The following is a 26,927-nucleotide window of genomic DNA, read 5'->3' as shown; positions in this document are numbered from 1 at the left end:
GTCTGGTTATTTGTGAGGTCTAGGGAAAAAAATCAGACTTACGCAAAAGATTATGATATTAATCTTTACACAGAAAAATGGCACAAGGTGAGGGTTTGAGGGGGCAAAATGAGCCAACCAGCGATTTTTGACGGCGCGCAGCGACGTCGTGCTTCATCCAATCCGGGATTTTTTCTTTCTTAGACCTCACAAATAACCAGACTTAGGTTAAGCAAAAGGTCCCGTTCAGCATTGTGAGCCGCCTAGACTTTATATTTGGTGACCCTGGGGTGACTCCCACACCCACGAAGTGGGCATACTTTTGAAAATCACGTTTTTTCAGTTTTTCCCCTTTAAGGAGGGGAAGGAGTCGTTTTAGAGACTTCAAGCATCTCTTTGATGTTGAACAACTTTTTGAGGCGGACATTTCTTTACTTATGTTTGATTCGCCTCCGGCTGATCGTTTAGCCGTTATTCGCCGCCGAAGGCGTGATTTTTGGCGATTTTTGCCGTTTCCGAGATTTTAATGGACATTTAGGAGGGGAAAGAGTTGTCCAATCAAGTTGATGATGAAGTACATTTTTGTAGGCAATTACATTGGCTAAATTTCATGTAAAGTAAAATTTTTTGTACCTCCAACCGGTTTTGCTCCAGCTGAATCGAAATACAGATACCCCCTAAAAACCGGAAAAAACCGGTTTTTTATAAAAATCACGGCCGGTTTTGGCCGGATCAGGCTCAAATTTTGCATGGAGTCATCCTTTGGTATTCCCCACAGTTGATACTTGATCTGGCAAGATCCCAGAAAAGTGTGGTATATCTAGGGGGGGGGGGTGGTTACATACTCTTCTTCCTTTTTTTTTGGGGGGGGGGGATTAAAATCTGATATATTTTAATATTACTTATGCCCCCCCCCCCCAATGATTATAAATTAATAACTAACTTTTAATTTTGATTTAATTAATGTATCAAATCAAACATATAGTAAATGTAAAGTTTACACGACAATCAGAAGGACTGGGCAGAATAAGAATAATCCACTAAAAGCTTGAGCCGCGATTCATCTGCAATATCATTTACTATCCGACTAAATATCTCATCTTTCCCGCGACCGTGGCTCAATACATAGCGCATCCGCTCGTCGTCTGGATTGTGATAGGTTCGAATCTCAGCTTAAAACCGCGTCATAACTACAGACTTTAAAAATGGTTCCTACTGCTTCTATGTCAAGTTCGCAACATTGATAGTTATAGTGGGGGTAATACCTTGGCCCGAAACAGGTGCAACTCATTTTAATGTACAGTTAGGACTTCTAAGCAAAGGTCGTTTGTCTGATGTGTGTTATTTAACCTAATTCCCGGGGTTTTTCAACAGAAAAGGAGAGATTTGGCTACCCTTAGTTATCCTAGGTTATTGGACTTGACGTTAGAGTGTCAAGGACAGCATCATCGCCCATAAGAAATAATTATTAGGTAACTAACCCATACTCAGCCACAGACACCCTTATAAACTATTCAACTTTGAGGAAAATAAGCCTTCTAAAGCCACACCTTTGCTACAACCGCTCAAAACATTACTAAGAACTGCCGCGTAACAAAAGGCAAATTGCAACCAAAGTATATTTATGATTGCAACTGTTATGTTTTCTTCTCCACGGATATATTTGTTAAAGAATATTAATATAGAATACGTAGATATTGTGTTTCAACATTCGTTGTATGCAAAGGCAGACAATCAAATCCTAATTATTGTACTGAGTGGCTTCGCTAATAAATTGATAGTATAATTTGCTATTTAAAGGCGAAGTAACCTTAGCAAAATATTTGATACTTTACAATAATAAAGTTTTTAAAATTTTAATCTTAGGATTCCTGAGAAGATAAGTAAAATTACAACTAATTGATATGAAATAAAGATTATAGAAAACAAAAAAGACAATAAAGCAATAAAGTATTTTTGAAAAGAAGAAACACATCTTAATGTTTTTCAAATATTTTAAAAAGAAAATCACGAAACCTATGCAACAAAAATATTCTTTCATGCCGGGTGCTTTCTACCTATGGAAATTACATAACATACAAACACACACACATTCACACACACACAAATGACATTCTCTTATGAGATCAACAATTTCTATTCTCTAAGTGTAGGGAAAGGAATTAATAATCTTAGGAGCAAACAATAGTACATTACAGACAAACATATATTATCAGATTTTAAGTTTAATATAGATTATAGACAATACAATATTATAGTTGAAACTAAGACAATAAACTGTGATACAATTATTATAAAGAATTCATCTTATGAAATATAAAACATAAAGGATAATATTAAAATAATATCAAATTACAGAGTATCATTATTCCATTAGTCAAGTAAAAGACAGACGAACATTTCGTGACTGTAGGGTAGCTGCATTAATTTTTATGTTTTTTTGGATGTATTCTAGTACTACAACAAGTATCTTTTATATTCTACTTTTTACTTTTAGAATACCTTTCGCTTTCTTCTTTTCATAGTACTCATTTTTGCTTTTCACAATCTCCTTTACAATTTTTCCCCTTCTTTCATCAGTTTTTAAGTTTAACTTTTCATTTATTTTTATTTATAATTTTCATAAATGGTGGATTTACTTATTTTAATTTGCGGATTTAAAAAGTAGGTTTTTGAGAAAATTCTTCAGAAAAGATAATCAGAATTTTATTTAACAAGGACGATGAAACACCAGGGAGGGAGGGGACATTGGGCTGTTTATTTCACTAGTCCCCAAACATTGTTAATAGCTTTTTCCGACCTAACAACTTGGGGACTTTTATTGAGTGTCCAAACGTTTCCACCACTAGTTGTAATCTACAGAAGGGGTAATTTTGTTTATGATTATTTGGGATGTATTTCAAATTATCGGCCATTGTCTTATCCCTTTATATCCCTGATAACACACAAACACACACATAAAAGTCAGACAAACGTATAGATGTAAACAGAAATCAGATGTTTAAGCTACACATTCATACATTACACATTGACTCTATGTCAGATTCTAAATATTATACTTGTGTTTGTCAAAATTTGTGACGTTATAAAACCTTTAGTGATAAAAGAAAGCCTTTTATTTGTGTAAATAAAGTGATGATGAACACTTTAATAGACATAATAGAGTTAAAAATATTTATATTTGATTAAAATTAAATTAAATTAAAATAATTATTCTCTGAGGAGCAAAAAACATGCTATAGAACACTGAAAAACCGCCACCCCTCACCCCCTTATTTTCAAAATTAGGGTATCTTTTCCTATGCTTAAACCCTGTGCAGCCTATACCTACAGGGCTACCCAGTACCCAATATAACCTAACCTAAACTAAAATTATTTAATGTAATGAGAAAAGTGAAAAAAAAACCTTTTTTTCAATCTTATATTTAGTGGGGAGTAGGGCTCCTGTGCTCAACAAGGCAATTTGATGGAAAAAGCAAGCAATTTTTAAAAATGGAAATCATAACCTATATTGACATCCAACATCTTAGTTTAGTACAAAACAAAGTTGTTTTATAAAAATTTAGACTATTTACATCATATTTTTTATCAATTCTGACTTGTATAACATATAACGTGTAAACTGTAAAGGTAATAAAAATAGAACTCTATTTGTTTGGTGATAAGAAAAAATATTACTTCTTGGGTAAAAGGATGTACAAATGAATGGTAAATACAATTAATGATTGACAATTCATTTAAAGACCATAGGTAGGACAGCAAAACAAAAAGTTAACAATCTTATTTCATAATAATGGCTACGCAATTAGAGTCTAGGGCACTTCGGGGATGGGGAATTGGGGTAAGTCAACCACCCTACACTTTAAATTTTTATTTTTAATAGGAATAAAGTAAAAAAACAGATGGGGTAATTTTTTTAGAGTGATTTATCTTGGGAGGTTGGAGTTACTTTCTCTAAAAATCTTAGACCTATATAGATATAGACCTTTAAGAAGCTTTACCGCAAAAGAGATATGAAGTACCTAGACCTTATTTTTCACGTCTTTTCAGGGTATTTACCTATCTATCCTTTTCATATTCCTAATTAAACTAATTTCATCACATACGAAATGTTGTCAAAAGTATTTTTAATATCAATATGTTTTTAATTCACCAACGGGCTCTCTGGTAATGACTATAGAGTTGCTACCCATTCTGAAATCGTACCTTATTGTCAGATAAATCATTTGGCCAAGTTTGAAATCTAATGGACATTTTTATCGTAACCAATTCATGGACAAGGGCTATGGAAGGACCATCCAATATTATCAGGGATAAGGGATGGGAAACCTGGCCATAAATTAGGTCTCGGCCTGGTTTTGAAAGGGATCATGCAACTTTTACCATTTGCCTAATTTAATGACCTTACTGGCGGACGGCTCATATTGGCTACCGCTCTAAACCAATAGTGTTCTGTGATTTGGGCTTGTTTTGTATCAACCAATCACCAATTGACGGAAATTTTAGAAGCAGACAATTCTAGAAAAAATAATGATTTGTCTGCTCCGAAAAAATAAATATATATGGTGTTAGATCACATTAGTTTAATTATTAAATCTGCTTAGAGTTAAACATTTAAAAAGGGCCATATAGAAAAAACAAAAATAACGGGATTATTTTTTTGGAAAGAAGGTAGCTACGAATTTTCATTTGGTAGTTTATAAATTAGATGTTGTATTTTGAATTTTAAAAATTTAATACGGAATTGATACAACACCTTAACCCTAATTTTTGTACAATACAACACAGTACAGATATATCATTACATTATAGTATCCAAAGAACTTGATAGAATGTTAACCAAGTGCATATTTATTTATTTATTTTGAATTTTAATTAGCAATGAAATTTTCAAATAAAATTTTTACTCATTAATAAAAATGCAAATAATACAAACTAAAATCTGTCTGAGGGAAACCCAATGATAGCTTTCTGACAGTTCAAATTACCAAAGTAAAAGATAAAAAAATTTTGGGAGAGAAAAAACTTCATTTTAACAAAAGCTATTAATATATAGGTTTATAAAAAGTTATGTTTTTTACTTTAAACTAGCTACCTGAATTTGATTCTATACTTTATCTACACACACACACACACAGATTTTTCATTAGCGTTTAGGACGAACCACTGCGCCATCCCAAAACTGGTTTATTAGGCCTAGGCTTGAAATAGGCCTGAAATAATATTTTCCTACGTTTCCCATCCCTTATCCCTGAATATTATAGAAAAACTTTGCTTTACATTTTTTGAGGATTTAACTAAAAATTCACAAAACCTTTACGCGCAATAAATAATTTTAAAAAAGAGAAGAAATATTTAAATACAAATTAGTAAGATTTAATTGTTAACAAAATTTCAATAAGGCACCTTGATTTTAAAAACTTTATTTGAAGGAAGAAATTGAAAGCAATATTTAAAATTAAATAAAGCATATTACAATAATTTTTTCTTCTGATAGAATAATTGTCTGAAGCAAATAACCACTCATATCATTTATATCTATATAATGACAAACTGCTTATATGGCATCGTTAATTTAAATGGATTTCCATATCCTTGTTAGGCAGCTTCTATCCCCCTTCCTTTTTTACCCCGTTTTTCCACTCCAAATTCATATCTTCCAAAATGTCAAGAGACAGTCCGTTACTTCTTCTTTACTTTATAATAGCGGATTCGCCCATAGCCTCTAGGGGCTTTGTCCCAAGAGGTAAATTTTAAAAAATTTAGTACATGTGGTGCAGCATCAAATAATTGTTATCACCTGCATCATAAAAATAAATTGATGGGGATTTTTTTTATTTTGTCGGGGGTTTTAAGGGTGCGACATCCCCCAACAAAATAGCCTACAACCACCACAGGACCACTAGGTATATTCCCTGAAGATTAGAATCCAATCGGTTCAGTGGTTACCGAGGTCTTAAGGGACAGACAGACGGACGTACGGACAGACATCATTCTACTTATTATAGATAAAAGCAAAGCTTTTCTTTATTATGGGTCCGTCCATCCCTAGAAGCTCCGTATGTCAGTAGTAATGTTAGTTACAATTGATAAAATATATCAACCCTGAATCATGCGCATCTGTCATAGTTATCTTCTCTGAAAATTTCAGCTATCTATCGTTAATAGCAGCTGGGCAAATCACATTTCCCCCATAACGTGATGGACAGAAAGAGTAAATTATAGAGCAGCTTTGCTACTAAAACAAATTTTTTATTTTTATTGATAAAAACTCTTATGTAAACGCTTCGCATTGTTATAATCAAATTAGATACAAGGATTCTGTTTACGGACATACTTTTTTAGGACTTGGTTATAGAGATGCTCTGCTTACAATATTATACCTTGTTGTTATATGAATCATCAGGCAAAATTTTAAATCGATAGGACAATTTGTATATGCCCAAATAAACTAAACGCACATCCGTTCCAGACGGAATGACGGTCGTAAGTAGGACAGTCCCTAATTATAGAAAAGCTTTGGTTAAAAAAAGGAAACAACTAAGAGGTTCCTTTGAAGGTATTTGGAACCAGTTATACGTGTGACACACACTACCCATTTTCATACACACACCACAGGCATCCCAAGGGATAAGACATTGGCCGATAAATTGACATACATCCCCAAAAATGATACACAAAATTACCCCCTTCTGTAAATTATAGTTAGTGATTAAACGCTTGGACACTGAACTTAATAAACAAACCAATCAAAATGGAATTAGATTGCCAAAAGTTGTTAAACCAACGAATAAGAAAACGCTATTATAAAAACTTGGGGACTAGAGTAATAAACAATTCATTGTCCCCTCCCTCCCTGCATGCACCATCAGAAGGGGTTAAACACATTTAATTTTAAATAATCACAATAAAATAACGCTGATACTATGACTGATATCCTAAAGTGATATTTATGTTTAGGCATTTTAGCAACCAGTACAAAAATCATACATGCCATTTATGCCTTAGTGATCTCACAAATTAGCAAATATTTATTTTTTTCCAATATTAGCATTTGAAAATTTATAAAAATAATTAAAATTGATTAATGTTAATCATGAACTTCTCTTCTAATATTTACTTAACCTAACCTTACCTAAATTTCAAATTTTTAAAGATATGCTTTCCAAAATGAAAACTCAAATATCTAAAAACAAGGACCTTATAAAGCGCAGAAAAAAATCCAATAACATATGATGGTAAACTCTATGTAAGGATTGGTAAAAAGTATATATTTTCGTAATTATAGAGAAACTGCGCTAATCACCGTTTTTTTGTTCAGCATTGTCTGGACACTCTCATGCCATATTCCTTTCTAATCCTTTCAGCATTCCAAACTATCCCCTTCCTTACACTCTTCCCCCATCTTCCATTAATCGGAGTGCCATCAATTTCGCCAATTTCCAATTATCAACACGTCATCATTGCAAATTATTACCAATAAAACTCAAGGATCTAAAGGGATAAGACAATGGCCGATAAATAGATGTAACGCACAAAGTTACCCCTTGTGTAGATTACAATTATTTGTTGAAACATTTGAACGCTCAACTTAACATACCAACCAAGCAAAACTCAGTAAAAGACCCCAAAGTTGTTAAGCCAACGAATAAGAAAACTTCATTATAAAACTTTGAAGATTTGTGTAATAAACATCCCATTGTCCCCTCTCTCTTTGACTCAAACTGCATCTTAATTTGTTAATATGTATTTTGGCGAAATTAAAGAATTTTGCAGATATGACTAGTGCGGAAATATTTATCTCAACTGTCCTACCCATAGCAAGCAACCCTTCTTTCCTCATGATTTTGTCTCATTTTGGGTAGTGGTACCTACACTCTATAAATTATATTGTTCATTGCTATAGCTATGACTCAAACAAAGTATTAAAGGAAGATTTTTTACTATTAACAAGGACATTTTTAAAGCATCCTTAGTGCAGCAATGATATGTCATTAACTCAAAGTTATTCAGGGTGGGAGGGGACATTATACTTGTCCCCATACTGTTTTGTAAACACAACATCTCATTTTTATGCAAATTTTCTTAGATTTGTCTTAACGTCAAGTTATCATCCATTGTCTTATCCCGCATGTTTCCTGAATGCATTAATATTCTATAGCTCATGCATATTCGTTACTCTGTAAGTCCGTCTGTCTAAAGGGGTTGTAAATGAAAAGCGGCTTTAATTTTTGTAGAGACGTTACGCTACTTAAGGATATAATTGTCCTTGTTGAATTTATTCTTATAGATATAAAAGTAATATAATGACTGTGAATCTATCTGTCTGTACCGAAGGATCTCTAAAACCGTTTACCGATATGGTTCTGCTTTACAATGAAGCTTCTGGGATGGTTTATAACTATTTTGGGGTAGTGTACCCCATAGTTAAATTAAATTTTGAATTTAAAAATTACATTTCATTTAGTTTTAGCATTTTTTAGGCTATTTTCTTTATCCCCCGCAGGTTTGAATGCACGCTTTTTGGGGCTTTAGTGCGGCGTAACCACTTGACTAACTTCTAACTCAGATTTCAAATCTTTTTGGGGCCCCTCTCATATAGGCTGTGTGTGTGTGTATGTGTGTGAGTGTGTAAATGTTCTTTCCTCGTGTTCAAAAATATTTATTTCAGATAAAAATGGTGACTTCCAGATTTATCATTGAGTAGAAAACTTAATATCAAGACATTAAAATGAATTTAGAAAAATAAAAAGACAGCAAAACAGTTAAAATAATGGTTACACGATTTTAACAGTGTAGGTGTGTGTGTGTGTGTGTGTGTCTGTGTGATTTTTAAGGAAGTAGAAAGGAGTGATTTTATATTTATTTTATATCTTAAATTAATTATCTTTAAAAAATAGAGGTTAAATAAATTAATGTTTGATTTTAATTATAAAATATTTTAAAAGCAATAGTTTATAAAAAAAAATATGGATCACTTTTATGAAATACATTTTAAATGTCCTAAAAAATAATCTTCTCGTTGAAAATTCATGCATACTATTTGGAAACAAACACTCACAAACACACACACACACATAAGATAAAAGTGAGCGTATTTGACGTTTATGTTGTGCGTGTGTGTCGGTGTGCGCTAGCACACAGAGAAGTTGGTGTGTGTGTGTGTGTACGAGAGTACAGGTTGTTTGAGTCATCCAATCATTCACATACACACACATACTTACACACAGATAAAATGAAAGAGAGATAGAGAAAAGAATGTAAAGTGAAAGAGACCTGCCCATTTGTATATACCCTTGCTCACACACACTCACACACACACATACATAGTTACATACACGAAAGATCCCCCCGGCCCCGCATGTGTGCAACCACCCCCAACTCCAACTTGAAGATGCTGTGGTGGGGTGAAGCCCCCACCACCCCTACCACCACAACAACAACTTTAAGGAGAAGGATGATGAAGTGAAGGCCCTGTACTACACCCCTTGTATGCCACCCTCTCTCTCTCTCTCTCTCTCTCTCTCTCTCTCTCTCTCTCTCTCTCTCTCTCTCTCTCTCTCACCTGTTGAATAGACAGTAACCCAAGTGTCAGGCGCTGAGAACCATATACACATACACATGTATATATGAGTGCCTAAAGTACTTGCCCACTGGTTTGACAAAACCATCACTTTTTCATTTACTTAAAACCGTGATTTTATCAACCTATAAAGACAGTGATTTCAATGCTTGTAGTGATTGTAACCTAGGCGAGTGAGAAAAGGTCACAATGTCGAGGTAAGCGTCCAAATTTTCCATCCTTTTATTTTTGGGTTTGATCAAAAAAAAGGTAGAAATCATATATGTACACGCATACATATTATAATCTACATGAGTGTATGCGCTTGCGAGCGCGTTTGTGTTGGTTTTTGAGCGCTCAGGACATTATTTTTACGTGCTCATGGTCAAATACATTTATAAAAATATATACCCTATTAAAAATACCATCATGGATTGAAATTTAAAAAAAATGACACATTATAAGGGGGTGATAGTACAATGATAATAAATTCTTCTACAGCCCTTTCTTCTCCCTAATACAGCTGTCAAATACATTATCATTGAACATAAAATAACAATAGATAAGCTTAAAAATACATTGATGTTTTTAGATATAAAAGGTTCTGTATCCTATAATGTTATGTGGTATGAGAAAAATAGCCCAAAACCATCCCAAGGGTTTAATCTTAAAACAAAATAGACAGGAAATTTCCTGAAATTGAAACTTCAATCCGTTAAGAGGTTAGCGGGATCTTAACGGACAAACAAACAAAGAACTTGTTACTTTATATTCTAAAATCTAAATGTAACGCTTTTATTTAGAACGTTTTTTATCAACGTTTTTCGAGACGGATTTTTGACAGGGTAAGACTATTTAAGTTTTTTTTGGGTCTTGATTTTGTTTTGATTTGTTGATATGACAAGATTCTTATCATCAGGTTCTTGTGTCAACCTATATAATACCCAGAGAGAAAGAGAGGGGACAATGGGCTGTTTATTACACAAATCCCCAAAGTTTTATAATATCCTTTTTTATTTGTTGGCTTACAATTTTGGGGACTTTAGTTAATTTTAATTTTGGTCGGTTTATTAAGTTGAGTGTTCAAATGTTTCATCCACTAATATTACGCTGCAGAAGGGGTAATTTTGTGTATCATCATTTAATTTATTTTCCATTGTCTATCCCTTTAGATCCCTGATAATACCATATTCTACCAATTTTAAACATGGAGACATTTAAAAATTTTTGACAATGTTTGGTTGGTTGAAAATTATTGAAACTAGAAGCGTGAAGAAGGGGGTGTCAACACCATCCTAAAACATTTAATATGGTAGGGTTACCCTCCTCTTCCCCCTCTTTTTAAGACTTCACTCCCCGGTGGTAAATCACTGTGCACGCCACTGATTAAAACGAAGACAACCTAAAATTTAACTTCATAGATTTACAATATTTCTAGTATTTGACTGTTTGTTCATCTAAATGTCTGTCCGGCCGCCCCTTAAAGATTGTTACTTCTAGTTTTTAAAAAAATTAATTAAATAAGCGTAATACCAAGAATGTGATTTTTAATTGATTTTTAGACATCAAGTGCCAAAAATCTATTTCAAAGTATCTAATCTCAACAATTCTGAAGTATATATTATATATTTTCTCTATTCTTACTAATATTATATAGATTGACATCATTTTTACTCAAAAATTAAACAAATCAACTTAATTAATGAAAAAAGGTTTATTTCTATCAAAATATTGTTGTAAAATTATGAAATTGCTGATAAAATATACAAAAGAATTTGCTTGTAATGCATGTTTTACTTTTTAAGCATTTTTTTTGCAATAAATTTAAGATATAATGTTTTTGAATTTAAATGTTGTACTTTTTATTTAGCTTCTTTAAAGGTTTAACTTTTCGTTAGACGTTTTCTTGTGAATGGAATCAAATTAGAAAAACATTCCCGGACCATAAAAGAAGCTTCTCTATAAAGTAGAACCTCATCGGCACAGCAGTTACCAAGATCTTTTGGTACATACAGACATCATTATAGATAATAATTCAATGTCTTTTAAGTAGTAGCTACATTCTAAAACTATATATTACAATTAAAAATACCAGCAGCTAAGCCCCAAGCCTTTAGGGGAGGGTTGTGGAGTTTAGGAAAATAACTTAAAACCATCCAAAGATGTTTTAAAGTTTCAATGAAAAGTGCATCTAATACCGATTAAAGTCTTCCGAAATCTTTATAAACTGATAACAAAATCTTACTATGTATAGGATATTGTTTGTAAGTATGTCAATTAATGCTAGAAGCTTAAATTTCAAGCTTAAACCTCTTAATCATTAATCAAATAAGAAATACGTTGTGAAAAAAAAAATGAATTACTATTGAAAAAGATAAATAAAGCTGGCTAAACAAATATTTTATTTGCAAACGGTTTACTCATTGTTTGTCAGGGATAAGAGGAGGGCAGTTTCTTTTGAATAAGGTATCCTGATATATTTTCGATACAACCTAGGGATCTAAAGAGATAAGACAATGGCCGAGAAATTCATTAACATATCAAGGAAGATACACAAAATTGCCCCTGTTGTAAAATTAGAATTAGTGGTTAAGACGTTTTAACACTCGACTTAATAAATCACCCAATCAAAATTCACCAATTTCCCCAAATTTTTTAAGACAACGAATAAGAAAACTTTATCATAAAACATCCCATTGTCCTTTTTCTCTCTGGTTACAATCCTCTTTAGGGGGACTCGTGTTTAGGGCACTTTTTTTTAACACCATTCGATACATAGCTAAACTCATGAACGAATTCTTAGCAATCCTGAATTCCATGGAAAAATCAGTGTAGTGGTTCACGAGATCTAAATGGACATAAAAACTTACAGTACAATACATACACCTCCATCTACTTTTTTTCATCTAAATAAAAGTAGCAGTATGTTTGTCTGTCGGTCTGTCCCCTCTCTAAGCTATCAAATATTGAATTTAGCATAAATATAAATTGTAGGAGATATTAATTTATCATCTATTTAATCCATTGTACTATCCCTGTAACTATGAAGTCTCTATTGACTAAATTATTGCATTCTTATATCACGTTCCGCGAGCAACCGTAAGTTTTTCATAAATAGGATTTTCTGCCATTCAGGTGTGTCTGTCTGTCTATCTCCTTATCTCTAAAGGATAGCTTTATCATTATCTTTTTCATATTATGCAGGGATATTATGATTTTTGCATGGTTATTGGTCAGGTCATTTATAAAACTGTAAAGTAACAGGTCATAAAAATGTGTACTTCGATTTATTGTATTTCTTTTAACATGGAAAATCATCTTTTTTGTTTCTTACAATTTAACCATCATATTATACATATTGACGTACAGAAAAGCATAAAATGATTTTTAAACATTGCATATTTTTTATAAAGTTGTTATTAAGTTGTAGGCAAAACATTTTTCTTTCTGATAAAACACGCTTGAATATCTGTACGTTCGCCTCGTTTTAGCCTCGCTTCCGTGGATGTTGACGTTATTTTTTTGCCTTTGTTAAAAATTTATTTGATTATCCACGATGCTAGCAGACACCGCAAACTATCAGGCAGGGGGGGGACATTAGGCTGTTTATTTCACTAGTCCCCAAATTAGGGTTGGGCCGGATATCCGGTGTGGCCGGATATCCGGCCGGATATCCGGCCATTTTCAATATCCGGCCGGATACCGGATATTGAAACTATCCGGCCGGATATCCGGCAATATAATCTTTTATATTTTACAACAAAAATCTCTGGTTTTTTTTAATCTTCAATGGCTTTAATTTTCTTATTATTGAAGCTAGAAGAACAATTTTTTCTGAATATGTTTATGTTTATGTAAATTTTATATTAGAAATCTCAAAACATAAATTTTGGCGGTGGCAGCAGTACTTGGCAGCTGCCAGCCGCAAACCGACGGTTGGCAGGTAAACGGCAACAGATTTTATGAAATTGTAATATGTCATGAAGATATATAAAAAAGCCTAAGTTTAAAATTTGAAATCTTCAAGTAAAAATTTGCGGTCACAGGAACCGTTTAAAGATATCTAGAGACCTGGAGGTTCAGGACTTGCAGGATTATACCTGGAACCTGAAATCGACTTGAACACCTATATTACATATGAGGATGTACGACTATAGGATATTTTAGTATTAGATAACATGAAATGCTTTGTTTAAGTAAAAAAATATTTTTACTTTTTACCTAAATGACCTTACCAGATTTGCTGGTATCCTGTGCCCGCCAGGAAGGAGGTATTAAAAAAATTTCAACTCTCAGTTATGTGTCATACCCATATTTCGAAAGTCACTCAGTTATAGCCCTCTACCTTTTATACACAGAAAATGGGATAGAAAAAAATCAGAGGGGGGGGGGGAGGCATTCAACGCCACCTCCCCGCCAATCCTCCAACCGTTAGAGATTGATAATACAGATTGAGAGTAGTAATAGTTAATTAGATTTATTTACTAAGCTTTTTTTGTCTGTAGCAAAGGATCTTGCTAACTGCTGAGCTGATATGTTTCTCCTTTAGAGTGAAGCTTCTTATAAGTCCCAGGGTGGTTTTAGGCTGTTTAATTTTTATAAAAAAGTTGTTGTAAGGTTTTAAGTTATTTTTCTGCACTTTCATGTCCCTTCTAATATATATCCCTAGATACTAGGGACGCAGACGCTAGTATAATATAAAACACCAGTTTATGAAGAAATTTTTTTGCGGGAATAGTCCCTTTCGTGGCAACGCCCCTTAAGGAGCAATTATTCGTATTTTCACAGTAGCGTATCTCCTATTTCTAGCCCCTCGCGGGGGACTCTAACCTTGCGGGGCCAATTGCCTTACCCTGCGGGGAAATCACCTTACCAAATATAACCTAACCTAACCTAAAATAACCTATTAAAAGCAATTTAAAAAATAAAATGAATCGCCCCTTAAGGTGCGTTGCCACGAAAGGGACTATATCCTTTTTTGATACTTTAATATGTAGTAATTTGGCCGGTTATCCGGCCGGATATCCGGTAATTTGGCCGGATAACCGGATATCCGGCGTTGGCCGGATATCCGGCCGGATACCGGATATCCGGCATTTGAAATTAGCCGGATATCCGGTATCCGGTATCCGGCCAAAAAAATATCCGGCCCAACCCTACGGGCCCAAATGTTTATAACAACGTTTTCTTACTCGTTGGCTTAACAACGTTGGGGACTTTTATTGAATTTTGATTGGTTGGTTATTGAGGTGAGTGACCAAACGTTTCAACCCCTATTTGTAATCTTCAGAAATTTTGTGTCAATTCATTGGGGATGTACATACAATTATCGGCCATTGTCTTATCCCTTAAGATCCCTGGCAAACTATTCTATATGAAACAAGGGATAGGATTTTGAAAGAAAAAAATTTTACACCTATTTTTTTAATACATGCTTGAAGAATATTTGCCCTATATTCGCATAAGGTGATTACCCTACGAACACAGTAATAGTGTCTGACTGATTATGACGTAACAAAAAAAATTAGCCAATGAGAGGCCACTATAAATTTTACCATTGGATGCTGTGAGTATTGGTGCAAAAAATTGGGACAATTTTTAAATTGATTTTACGGGGCTGTTTATTTACGTCACAAGTGAGGGGAAAGAAAAGGGAAGGAGGAAAGAAACCCCCTAGAAAAGAGATGGGGGTATGAAGTCACACGCCAAAACAATTTGAAATTTGTCCCCATTTTTTGCACCAATACTCACAGCATCTACCATTGGTCAATAACGGCCTCTCATTGGCTATTTTTTTTGTTACGTCATAATCAGTCAGACACTATTACTGTGTTCTTACCCTACCCATTTTTAAAGTAAATTTAAAATAAGAATTTGCCTCACTCTCCTGGGCGTATACATGCGGTGCATATACCCTTAGTGCCCTAACTCTGCTGGGCGTATATACATGCGGTGCATATACACTCAGTGCCCTTACTCTGCTGGGCGTATATACATGCGGTGCATATACCCTTAGTGCCCTAACTCTGCTGGGAGTATACATGCGGTTCATATACCCTCAGTGCCCTAACTCTGCTGGGGGTATACATGCGGTGCATATACCCTCAGTGCCCTAACTCTGCTGGGGGTATACATGCGGTGCATATACCCTCAGTGCCCTAACTCTGCTGGGGGTATACATGCGGTGCATATACCCTCAGTGCCCTAACTCTGCTGGGGGTATACATGGGGTGCATATACCCTCAGTGCCCTAACTCTGCTGGGGGTATACATGCGGTGCATATACCCTCAGTGCCCTAACTCTGCTGGGGGTATACATGCGGTGCATATACCCTCAGTGCCCTAACTCTGCTGGGGGTATACATGCGGTGCATATACCCTCAGTGCCCTAACTCTGCTGGGGGTATACATGGGGTGCATATACCCTCAGTGCCCTAACTCTGCAGGGCTACCCAGTACGCATCATAACATAACCCAACCTGACATAAAGTAAACATATATGCATAAGAAAAACTAGTAACCCACCCCCTTCTTTTTAAATGTATTTTAAAAAGGGGTGCTCTAGAGGGTACTTTGTGTGATAGCGCTGTTAATTAATTCATCTCGTTATCCTGTTTACAGTATATCCCTTTATCCTGACAATTTTTTGTGCAATTAAAAAAATATTTAGTAATATGTGAAATTACATTTTTTTCTCAACTTTTTATTACTTTTAAAAATTACTGTTTTTACTGCTTTATTCTTATATGTTAAACTATATTTTTTATTGACAATTAATTATTAACAAGGAAGACAACACTCATAAGAGGCAAAGTTCTTCAATTTTAAATCTTAAAGAAAATTCAACCAGATGGATGGAAAAGGCGATTAAAAGAGTAGATGCTCATAGTTAATGAAAATCTTTATACGAAATTCGGAACATCCATATCTAATAGCAACTAAGAAGCATCTAATTCTATTTTTAATAGAATATACATTTCAGAGATAAATAATCATACACAAAATTTCCTCTGAATAAAAAGGCATGTTACCTTTAAAAATCAGATAATTCCAAAGCAGACAGACAAACCGATAGATCAAATGATTTTTAGATATAATCGTCATTGATATTTTGTACATTTTGATTAAAAAATCTAAAAAGCTTTTTTCTTTCTTTGTTTCTTTGAAGAAATTATTTAACTTGAATATTTTCCCACGCCCTATTCCCAAGACCGCGTTCAATTATGTCTGCAAAAATTGGAGGATTCTGCAAATATCACAATGGCAAACAGCTATAAAACCCGCACAAAAACGCGGCAGTTGCGAATATTATGAAAAAATTGTTCAAGATTTATTTAAGTTGAGTAGGAGGTAGGTTGCTATAATAATAGTTTTATAATGCAGGGATCTAAAGGGTTAAGACAATGGCCTATAAATTGATGTACATCGCCAATTTAAATTCACAAAATTACCCCTTCTGTACATTACAATTAGTAATTGATACGTTTTGACACTCGAATTATTGAACCAACCAATCAAAATTAAACAAAAAGGCAGCAATAAGAAAACGTTAATATAAGACTTTTGGGACTAGTATTATAAACAGCCCAATGTCTCCTCCCTTCCTGTTTATAATGTCATTCAATAACGTTAATATGTCTACCTTCTTCCAATACTATGTGGTCGAAAGAAAATCACACAAAACACAAAAAAAACTGTCTATAATATGGAAGCTATGGACACTAAATCTTATGCCATGTAGCCGAAAAAAAAACACATTTAAATGCTACTGCATTTAATTTTACAAGGGTCTTTTTGCTGACTTACATAAAAACCTAATAAAAAGCATGCAAATTAAGATAACAGTTCTGAAGAAAAGGTAGGTTGCAACACCCTCACACCCCACCCCAATAATAGTCTTATTTAGAAATCTTGGATAATGGGAAGAAAACTAAGTAGCGGTTTTTTTCATATTTTCACAGTAGCTTTTGATGGGTTAGTTTAGGTAAGATCTATAATAATGATTGCCCCGCAGGATTAAGAAACTGGCTTGAAGGGGCTAGAAATAGAAGAAAAGCTACTCTGAAAATACGACGAAACCCGCTACTTAGTTTTCTTTCCATGATCCTAAAGATCGTATATTAAGTTCACACGTGGAAGGTTTATCTAAAAATTTTACATTTTTAAAAATGCATCTAAAAAAATTTCAATAAATGATTCGATTTGGCTATCACGTTATGAATTCTCCGTTAGGCTCAGCAATTAAAGAGGAAGTATATTTTTAAGTGAAAGAGGCTATTTTTTTTACTTTTTTTATTACTATTCATAAAATAAAAATAAAACAGTAACTTGTTAAACAATAGAAATATAAAAGTCAAAATCATAAAAAAACGACTAAAAATATGTTTATGATGGGTAATTTTTCTAATTTGCAAAAATGCTTGTCCAGACATGATCTATAAAATTTTGATTTGCAAATTTAAATATTCCTTTATCTCCCAATATAAATAAGAGTGCAAAATAGATTGTGCAAAATATTTTAGCATGCAGTTTTATACACTAATATACGGACAACGCCTTTATTAGGTGTACATCCTTTTCCACTTAGAAATCAAAGTAATAAATATTCAGAACCTCAAATAATTGCACAGTTAGCTTATTCGCCTTTGTTTCACTACCATATCACCAAATTTGATATGCATCTTTTTTTGCGAACTTGAAATTTTCTGAAAAAATAATGATAATATGCGGCCGTAAATGCACACCTTTTTCATACATTCTAATTTTTTAATTCGGATTTTTTGTTGAAATGAAAGAGTAGTTTTTATTTTTGGCCTGATTTGTTTAAAAACTGTAGGGGTAAATTAGGTTTTTTTTTGGAGGGGGAAGGACCAATGTCAAAAATTTATTTCAAATAAATTACCAACCCTACTCCCTTAATTTATCCTTTATAAAGAAACTTACAAAAAAAAGTATATTTTGATAATTCGCATATTATCAACCTTGTTTCATCTTAATTTAAATGAAAATTATGTCTCTTTTACTGATATTAAGCTAGCCAAGTTTTTTATAGTTTAGGGTAAAAAAGGGTTTCAATAAAACAGAAATATTTTATTTTCTTACAAATAATTGCTTTGAAAAATGAAGAAAAAACACCGAGAGAAAAAAATCACAAAACTTCTATTAAATTATGTTTTTGACAATATACAAAGAAACGAAAAACTCGTTCCCTTTATTGAAGTATTGGTATTTTTTTTTAATTTAAAAGGCTCTGCCATGCTAAACCATTTATGTATTGTTTGTGTGAGTTTTTGGTATGTGTTAAGTCATACTACAGAAGGATAAGGGTAGTTAAGGTATTTATACTATAGAATTGACTGGAATTTTAAAAATATATGTCTATATTTACCCCATATAAAATAGATGTAACTACAAAGTCTGCCGAAAATACAAGTTGCAAAAACTCGGAAAAAACAACAGAGATATGTTTTATAAAAAAAAAAAATTATCTCTCTCTTGTATACCATGCAACTTTGTTTTATTTTTGTTCCTGTTGCAACTTCTCCATAGCTAAGGTGTGTTGGTCCTTGATAAAATTAAGCATTTTCCCTCAAAATGCCTTGTTGATCACCGAACCCTCACCCATTCTCTTTAGTTTTAAATAAGAAATAAACAGTTGGGAGTAGTTATTGTATGTTTGTTTATAAATTTAGATCAGGCTAGGTGAGGTTATATTTGGAACTGGGCATCGCTGCATGGTTAGGGCACCGGAGGTAGAGGACCCGCAGGGGTTTGTCCCTCTTATTTAATAAGAAAATAAAAAGTGAGAGGGGTTTTAGTGATCGACAGGCACTTTCTGGAAAATCATCGCTTATTATCTAAATCATATATTTCGCTACTTTAGAATTTTTATTTATAATTTTTTACTTAATATTGTTTCCTCTCTTTTCCTTCACCGCATAATTTAGTTGTAAAATGTTTGTGCGTGCAATTTTTAAATTTGCAATCCCATCTTCGCCATTATTTATCCTTCTTATTTCCTTATTAAGCTATTCATTTTTTCCGTTTTTATGTAATTTAATGTAACTTTTTTTTCTCTTTCTATCTAAGAATCTCTATTTACCATTATTTATCCTTCTTATTTCCTTATCAAGTTATTTATTTTTTCCATTTTTTCTATTATTGGTAGAAACGTTGGGACACTCAACTTAATGAAGCAACCAATCAAAATTCATTAAAAGTCCTCAAAGTTGTTAAATTAACAAATAAGAAAACGTTAACAAAACTTATTGGGACTAGTGTAATAAACAGCCAATTGTCCCCTTTTTTCCTGCGTTCTATCTAAGCATCTTTATTAAGTCCTAGGCGAAGTCCATAAGTAATTTTGCAGAAAATTTGCATACAACGTACTTTAGACTTGTATATTTGTATTAAGTTCAGACTCTCTACAAGTGTTATTGCTTGTTTATCTGATATTAGCTTTTTTGGATGTTATCACCCTTGTTCCCCCAGTAACTGAATCTTCCAATTTATATGTCAATTTGTATGTATGTCTCTCTCTTTTCTTTTTAATCCGACAATAAATTGATTCAAAGTTGTTAGCCCAATCAGGGGAGAGATAATGATTCTAAGAATAATATCCATCTTACTTGTATAAAAAGGCAGCTACTCTATAACTAAGTATTTCCGTATGTCCGCTATTAGTAAACGATACATTTTTTTAGTGTCCTCTTGATCATTACAAACAGACTGACTGCTCAATCAAGTTATAGAGTACAATTGCATTAATCAGGAAAACCTTCATAAAAAAATTCAGCAATCTGGTTATAACAGCAGCTGATTTATCAAACGTGTTTTTACAGAAATCAAATGACCGTCAAAGCATTACCGACAGACTGTTCGGCCCAGTAAGTTATATACTGAATGCCAAAAGTTTTAAAGAACCTTCACACAAAATATCAGATATCCATCTAAAATAGAAGCTGAGAAAATCACGTTTTCCCCAAACCCAGCTGACAGACAGACGAACTGGCAGACATTTTGAATTATACAAATAAGTACTGCAATATTGTTTACTGGTTTTAACTAAAATTAATTGCTTTTCGCTAATGATGGACAAAATTATCTTTTTTTCTCTCATCAATCTGTTTTCTGATTACAAATTTCTTCCCATGCTTAAGAGAAAGTTAAAATTGTTAAGATCCTTGCAATTTGATTGTCAAAGATGCAAACTTAACAAGAATTGGTTTGTCCAATACATGGCTAGCCAAAAAATAAAAATATAAAATTTTGTAAGGTATAGGGCTTTACCTATTACATATTTATAAAAAAAAACCTAGAACCTTTCCATGGCAAATTATTTATGGTTTTATAGACAGATAGGCGCATAGTCAAAAATATGAATTATATAATTAAAGATACGAGCGAACAAAAAAGTTATCATGCTCATAAAAGGTTTTTACCCCCGCAATTAAAATTCGTTATTGCAAAGGCTTTCCTGTAGAGCACTTTACTAGTATTCAAGCCATAACACAAACCACTTAAGACAAGCAAACACAGATCACATTAACATTTTAAAATTTTGCGGGAAACTGTGAATTTTAGAACACACAGTGCGTATCTAAAAACATTTAATCAACAACGATTAAGATAAGACTACATTGACATCTTAGAGAATACTATAGACAGCTGATAAATGTACTTGATTCAAATTCAAAAGAAATCCGTTAAGAGAGCTGAATATTGAAATCAAAGACGATTTTAAAAAGAAACACTTCAAAACAAAGACGACAATATCCTGAAAAATTGCGTAAAAACAGAATACATGAGTAAAAGGGCATACTTTGATTTTTAGAATTTGATTATAGAGATGCCTCACTTATAACATTGTACTTTGTTGGTCTAGGAATAATTATTCCAAAAATCAGTTTAATAGGATATCTTTACCATAGAATCATAAAAAAGTAAAAAATCAGCATGTTTTGAATGGACGTAAAAATAATATGTCTAAATTAACGAAAAGAGCTGACCGTTACGGACGGACCAAGCTTCGCTTAAAATTTTATTGATTTTGACGTGATTGCTGTTAAAGTTTTCATTCTTGTTTCTGCTTTATTGCAGTTTGTGGATTAGGACTAGACCATTTTTTGCAGTTATATCCCATATGTGCATTCCTTTGGTATTTTAAGACTTCTTAAAAACAAGGATGATAACATTTCAAGAAACAAAAGTATTTCTATTTTAACCATCTACCAACATTTTCGATGTGAAAATAAATAGGAAAAATAATACAGTATTGAAAATATTTTTTTTATTGTTAAGATTAAAATAAACCAAGTAACCCAAGACGCTTCTATTTAAAAAAAAAGTTAGTTAGTATTTATCATTATGCCTGCGGGGCATATACCTACGGTGCTTACACCTGTAGTGCTATAACCCTACAGGGGTTCTGTGCTCCAATTATAACCTAACCTAACATACCAAAGACTAATAAAACGCAAAATCCATCCTGAACTGTATAAAAACTGTATTCATGAAAGAACGGACGTAAGAACATTTTCATTAGTTTTAGAGTAGCTACTCCTATAAAAAAAATGTAACAGCATTTTAGTTATAAAACTATGCTATATATTTATAATAAAAATAAATATAAATTTGTTTACATTACTCTGTAAATGTGTTTTATATATTTTTGCTCATCATATTTATAAGATAAAAGGGATAAGGAATCTGAATAAATCAACTATTGATTTGTTAGTAATTTATTTTACCTGGCTGCTATTTTAGATAACATTAAGAAAACTTTGTATAAAATTTAACATTTACTATATACCTAAATAACTGTCTATCACGCGAATGTCATGTAATAAGATTTGATAATACATAAAATCTAAGAATACTTTTTACTTTATGTTTTTTTTTATTTACTGCAATTGCAGTGTTGAAGGAAGGGGGAAGGGGGGGGGGGTTGATTTACACTCCACAAAAAAAAAGTATAGCGCTTAAATTATGATCATACACGACTCCTATGTAATTTCTATTGAAAACTTTGCTGATCAAGAATTTCAGTTCTATGGTTAGCAGTGTTTGGGATTCTCTTGGGAGAAAAGTAATTTACTCAGATTCTATTTGAGATATTCTTTTTCAAATTTTTGATACTTTTTAATTTTGCTTTTACATAAACATATAGGGATTGTGTAATAGTATAATAATGCCAATGGATTTATTATTACTTTAATCTTACACCAGACTTTCAGGTACTCAAATAATGTGAAATTTGTAGCTGGCTAAAATAAATATCTATAGACTGATCGTATACAAATTAATTAATTGATATTCACTAATGAAAATTAAATTATGATGATTTTATTAACAATTTTACAAAATTTTAGGTAAGTGAAAACATATTTTCAACTAAGAACAACTGTGGATGATATGGTGCTTCACCTGAAAGTGCCTATGGAGCACTGACACTTCCCTTGTTGCGGGGATTTCCAATACTAAATGTAACCTAACCTAACCTGTTCCAAAGTAAAAAGCGAACAAACGAAAAGCTACCCTCACCCTCGTTTATTAAATATATTTTTAAAATATTTAGGGGGTTTAATTGTCCGACAACGTAATTTGAGGGAAATTGCCCATAGTATCATACACTAAATTGTATTAATTATTGAAATATGACATACACTTTATTCCTGAGTGAAGACTTTTGCTATAAAATCAAATATTATGACATAAAACATGATTTTTTTTTACAAATACACAGTTAGATACATAGGCATTTTTATGTTTTTTAATGTAAGCACAAAAATGTCTATTATTGATGCCATTCAAAAATAAATAGTTTTTAATTGATGTCTATGAGTTAATCTTTTTTTTTCGAAGGATCTAGCTCACCCTTAAACTTCTGAAAGGCAGTCTTAATAGTCAAGAATGAAGAATAGTTATTCATTGCACCGTATTATAGACAGCTTTCCGCGGAAATTAAAATGAAAGGGGCCTAAGGGCAGGGCTAACAAATCTTATGATATCTATTCTGATATATTCATGAAAATTATCTACGATGCAATACATGATTTTTCAGTATGGCTGAGAACCGGTTCTAATTCAGCGGAAATTAATCGGTTTTGAAGTCATACTGGAACGGTTCATAACTTTTTAAAGAAACCTCGACCTCCCCAAATATTTTATTCAAAAAAGATAATTAGGCGTAAAAAATATGCATATTAAGTTAAACCTAAAAAGTTGATTAAAAGATAACACACATTTTCCTTTTATGGTATTTTTCTTATTTGTTTTTCTCAAATTCATCTTTTACGCACAGATGAATATCTAATATTTACACACTGCACTGTAGTTAAAATATTAATCTGTAGAATAACTTTTGTCGCTATTGAACTATCTCTAATCCTTTCCAAGTAAAGGTTAAATAAATGTTTCTTTTCGGTTTAGGAAAGATTTGCGTTTTTATAATTAGTTAGGAGATGGGGGTACCTAAACCCCCAATTGTTTGAAATATATTATGTTTTACCCCCAAGTTTAAAAGTTTTTGTGGGTTTAACACCCCATCCTGTAAAGCTGAAATGTCAAATGGCTGCGCTACTTTTAAGTATATTCGTTCAAGTAAAGCATGTAAGGTTAGATTAGGTAGTTAATTAGTTTTTTAAAGCATAACTTATCAGGTTCTATTTAAGAATACATGATTTTGAGAGAGAGAGAGAGAGAGAGAGAGAGAGAGAGAGAGAGAGAGAGAGAGAGAGAGAGAGAGAGAGAGAGAGAGCGAGAGAGAGAGAGCGAGAGAGAGAGAGAGCGAGAGAGAGAGAGAGAGAGCGAGAGAGAGAGAGAGAGAGAGAAGAGAGAGAGAGAGAGAGAGAGAGAGAGAGAGAGAGAGAGAGAGAGAGAGAGAGAGAGAGAGAGAGAGAGAGAGAGAGAGCGAGAGAGAGAGAGAGGGAGAGAGAGAGAGGGGACAATGGGATGTGTATTATACTAGTCCCAAATTCTTATAATAACAGTTTCCTTATTCGTTGGCTTAACAAATTTAGGGACTATAATTAAATTTTGATTGGTTAATTCATTAAGTTTATTGTCCAAACCCTTTAATTACTAGTTGCAATACATTAGGGGTAGTTTTGTGTATCATCATTAAGGACGTACATCAATTTGTTGGCCATTGTCTTATCATCCATTTAGATCCCTGTAAAATTTTGCCCCAGTCTTAGAAAATTGAAGAAAAAAAAGAATAGAAGCAATTATTGATCATGGTTTAAGAATTTAAATCACGATTATAAAGCTGGACCTTACGATTTGTTATAATCCATTATTATTTTAAGCAAAAGCTTCCGCCCCCCCCCCCCCCCCTCATTGTGAAATCCCTAGAGCTAAGGCGAAGCCTCTTATAGATGATCATTTTTTCTATAAGAGAAAGTAAATGAATAGTATAACCCCAGGTAGGAAGAGGACACTGGATTGCAAATTACAATAGTACCCAAAGTTTTACATCAACGTTATTTAAAGATTTTATTGAATTTGTTGATTCCTTACCAGAAAGTATCAAAACCTTTTAACCAATCATTTTGTCCTTTAGAAGAGTAATTTAAAATTTTGTTTATCCTCATTGGGGATGTATATTAATTCATTTTTCATTGTCTTATCCCTAAGGATCCCTGTAAAACCCCCACATAACTGGTTGTTTTTTATCCGTGCCAATTCCATAAAAGGGAATCACCTCACCTTTGCATTTTAAAGAACACATTAGTCTGCAAAAATCAAAAGAGTTAAATTTGATATATTAAATATATTATATACTAGCCGCCTTGCTCTACGCCTTTAAGAGCTATTTTCTGTTTGATAGAAAGGTAGCCCAGAATATTGTGTAAGAATAAGAAATAAGATCGAGAGGGACATTCTAATATAAATTAAACAAAGTTTTATATTCAAACTATTTCATTGGCTAAAAAAATTGTATTGGTTTGTTTCGAGATTTTTAGCTAATAAATGTAATTACAGAAGGGGTTATTTGTATTTGGAGTTTGTATCAATTTATCATCTTCACTTCCTTATCCCTTATAATCCCAGGTAATATGTAGAGAGGGGGGGGGGACAATGGATTCTTTATTACACTAGTGACGTTTCGACCGCTAATCATCATTGGGCACCTACAACAATTTAACGGCCATTGTCTTATCCCTTTAGATACCTAGTAATATGACAATAATTTTTCTTCAGACTTCAGACAGAAAAAGAGTAAATTTAGGGCGGACAAGTTGTTAACCAAAAGACTAATAATTTCATACTTTTTATTGCTATTTATACTTTTTAAGCCATTTATTTTCTTCCATATTTAACTTTCATATTTAACTTTATATGCCTTTTTGAAGAAAAAGGCATCTAATGTTCACTTCTTCCACCAATTCAAAAAATTAGTTAAATGCTTTCTCGCCATTTCTTTGGCCTTTGGGACTTATTCTGTAAAGGTACCCAAAAAGTTTGTTACAAGAAAAAAAAAAATATTGTTGGGGAATTGTGATTTTCTCAACTTCTATTTAAGATAGACAGCCACAATTTTCAGTCAAGATTCCTATTATTTATGCGCATCTGCTCTATACATTTTTAGTCCATCTTCCTGTCAGACATGCTTAAAAAGATAAAAAAAAACCTTATTATTTCATAAATTTCCTGGATTTCATCTGGGTTTGAGCATTGTTATTGTTAGAGTAAATTTAAAGACATTAAAAAATTTATTAATTTTTTCACAGAAAAATGATTTTAGACTATTTTTAAAATCGAAGCTTTTCAATAATTTGGGTCGGTCAGTCAGAACGTAACTGTTAGCTCTTTTAGTTGAATTAGATTTTATAAGATTGCCCTATAGATTTCAAACTTTACATCATGATTCCTATAATTCAATAAGGTATTTCTTCAGGTTGCCTCACAAAACTGTAAACAAAATTAATTTCTTCTAGGGACAATCTTTCTAACATATAAAATAGTAGGTTTTTTTGTCTAAAGTTTAAGACATCAGAAAAGGCTAGTCCGAATGGGTTGTACTTTTTAGGAAAGCTTGTTTAATGTCTCGGGATAGTTTCAGTCTATTTTATAAATCTTACTATATCCCCTAGAGTCTAGGGGCGAAGTAACTGGAATATAATATATATTAAAATATGAACATTTGTACATATTTGTATGTTATTGAAAATAGAATTAGGTATTATATTCCTTATCTATTCAATATATAAAGGTGTTAAGAATCAAGGGGAGGGGGGGGGGGGGGGGGGGTGATAAGTGTTTGTTTACCGGGTAAATGATAATTAAATTACTTAAATATTATTATTCAAAAAATTTTTTTTATGGAAACTAAACAATGAATCTGATAAGTCACTTTGTCCATTTGTTCTCCATCACTGATTTT

The 26,927-nt window shown here is 32.7% G+C and overlaps 1 protein-coding gene across 1 annotated transcript in view; it reads left to right on the top strand.

Annotated features, from left to right (window-relative positions):
- Nucleotides 1-9,562: 9,562 nt before the first annotated feature.
- Nucleotides 9,563-26,927, top strand: part of LOC145328765 (uncharacterized) — a 173,387-nt gene continuing 156,022 nt past the window's right edge. Inside the window, exon 1 of the mRNA XM_080172596.1 lies at nucleotides 9,563-9,759. Coding sequence (XP_080028722.1) covers nucleotides 9,752-9,759 — 8 coding nt within the window. The 5' untranslated portion in view covers nucleotides 9,563-9,751. The remainder of the gene's footprint in view (nucleotides 9,760-26,927) is intronic.

The sequence above is a fragment of the Acartia tonsa genome, chromosome 9, assembly GCF_053477335.1.
Source record: "Acartia tonsa isolate MP-2025a chromosome 9, ASM5347733v1, whole genome shotgun sequence".
Lineage (NCBI taxonomy): Eukaryota > Metazoa > Arthropoda > Copepoda > Calanoida > Acartiidae > Acartia > Acartia tonsa.
This window is presented reverse-complemented; position numbering and strand designations above follow the sequence as displayed.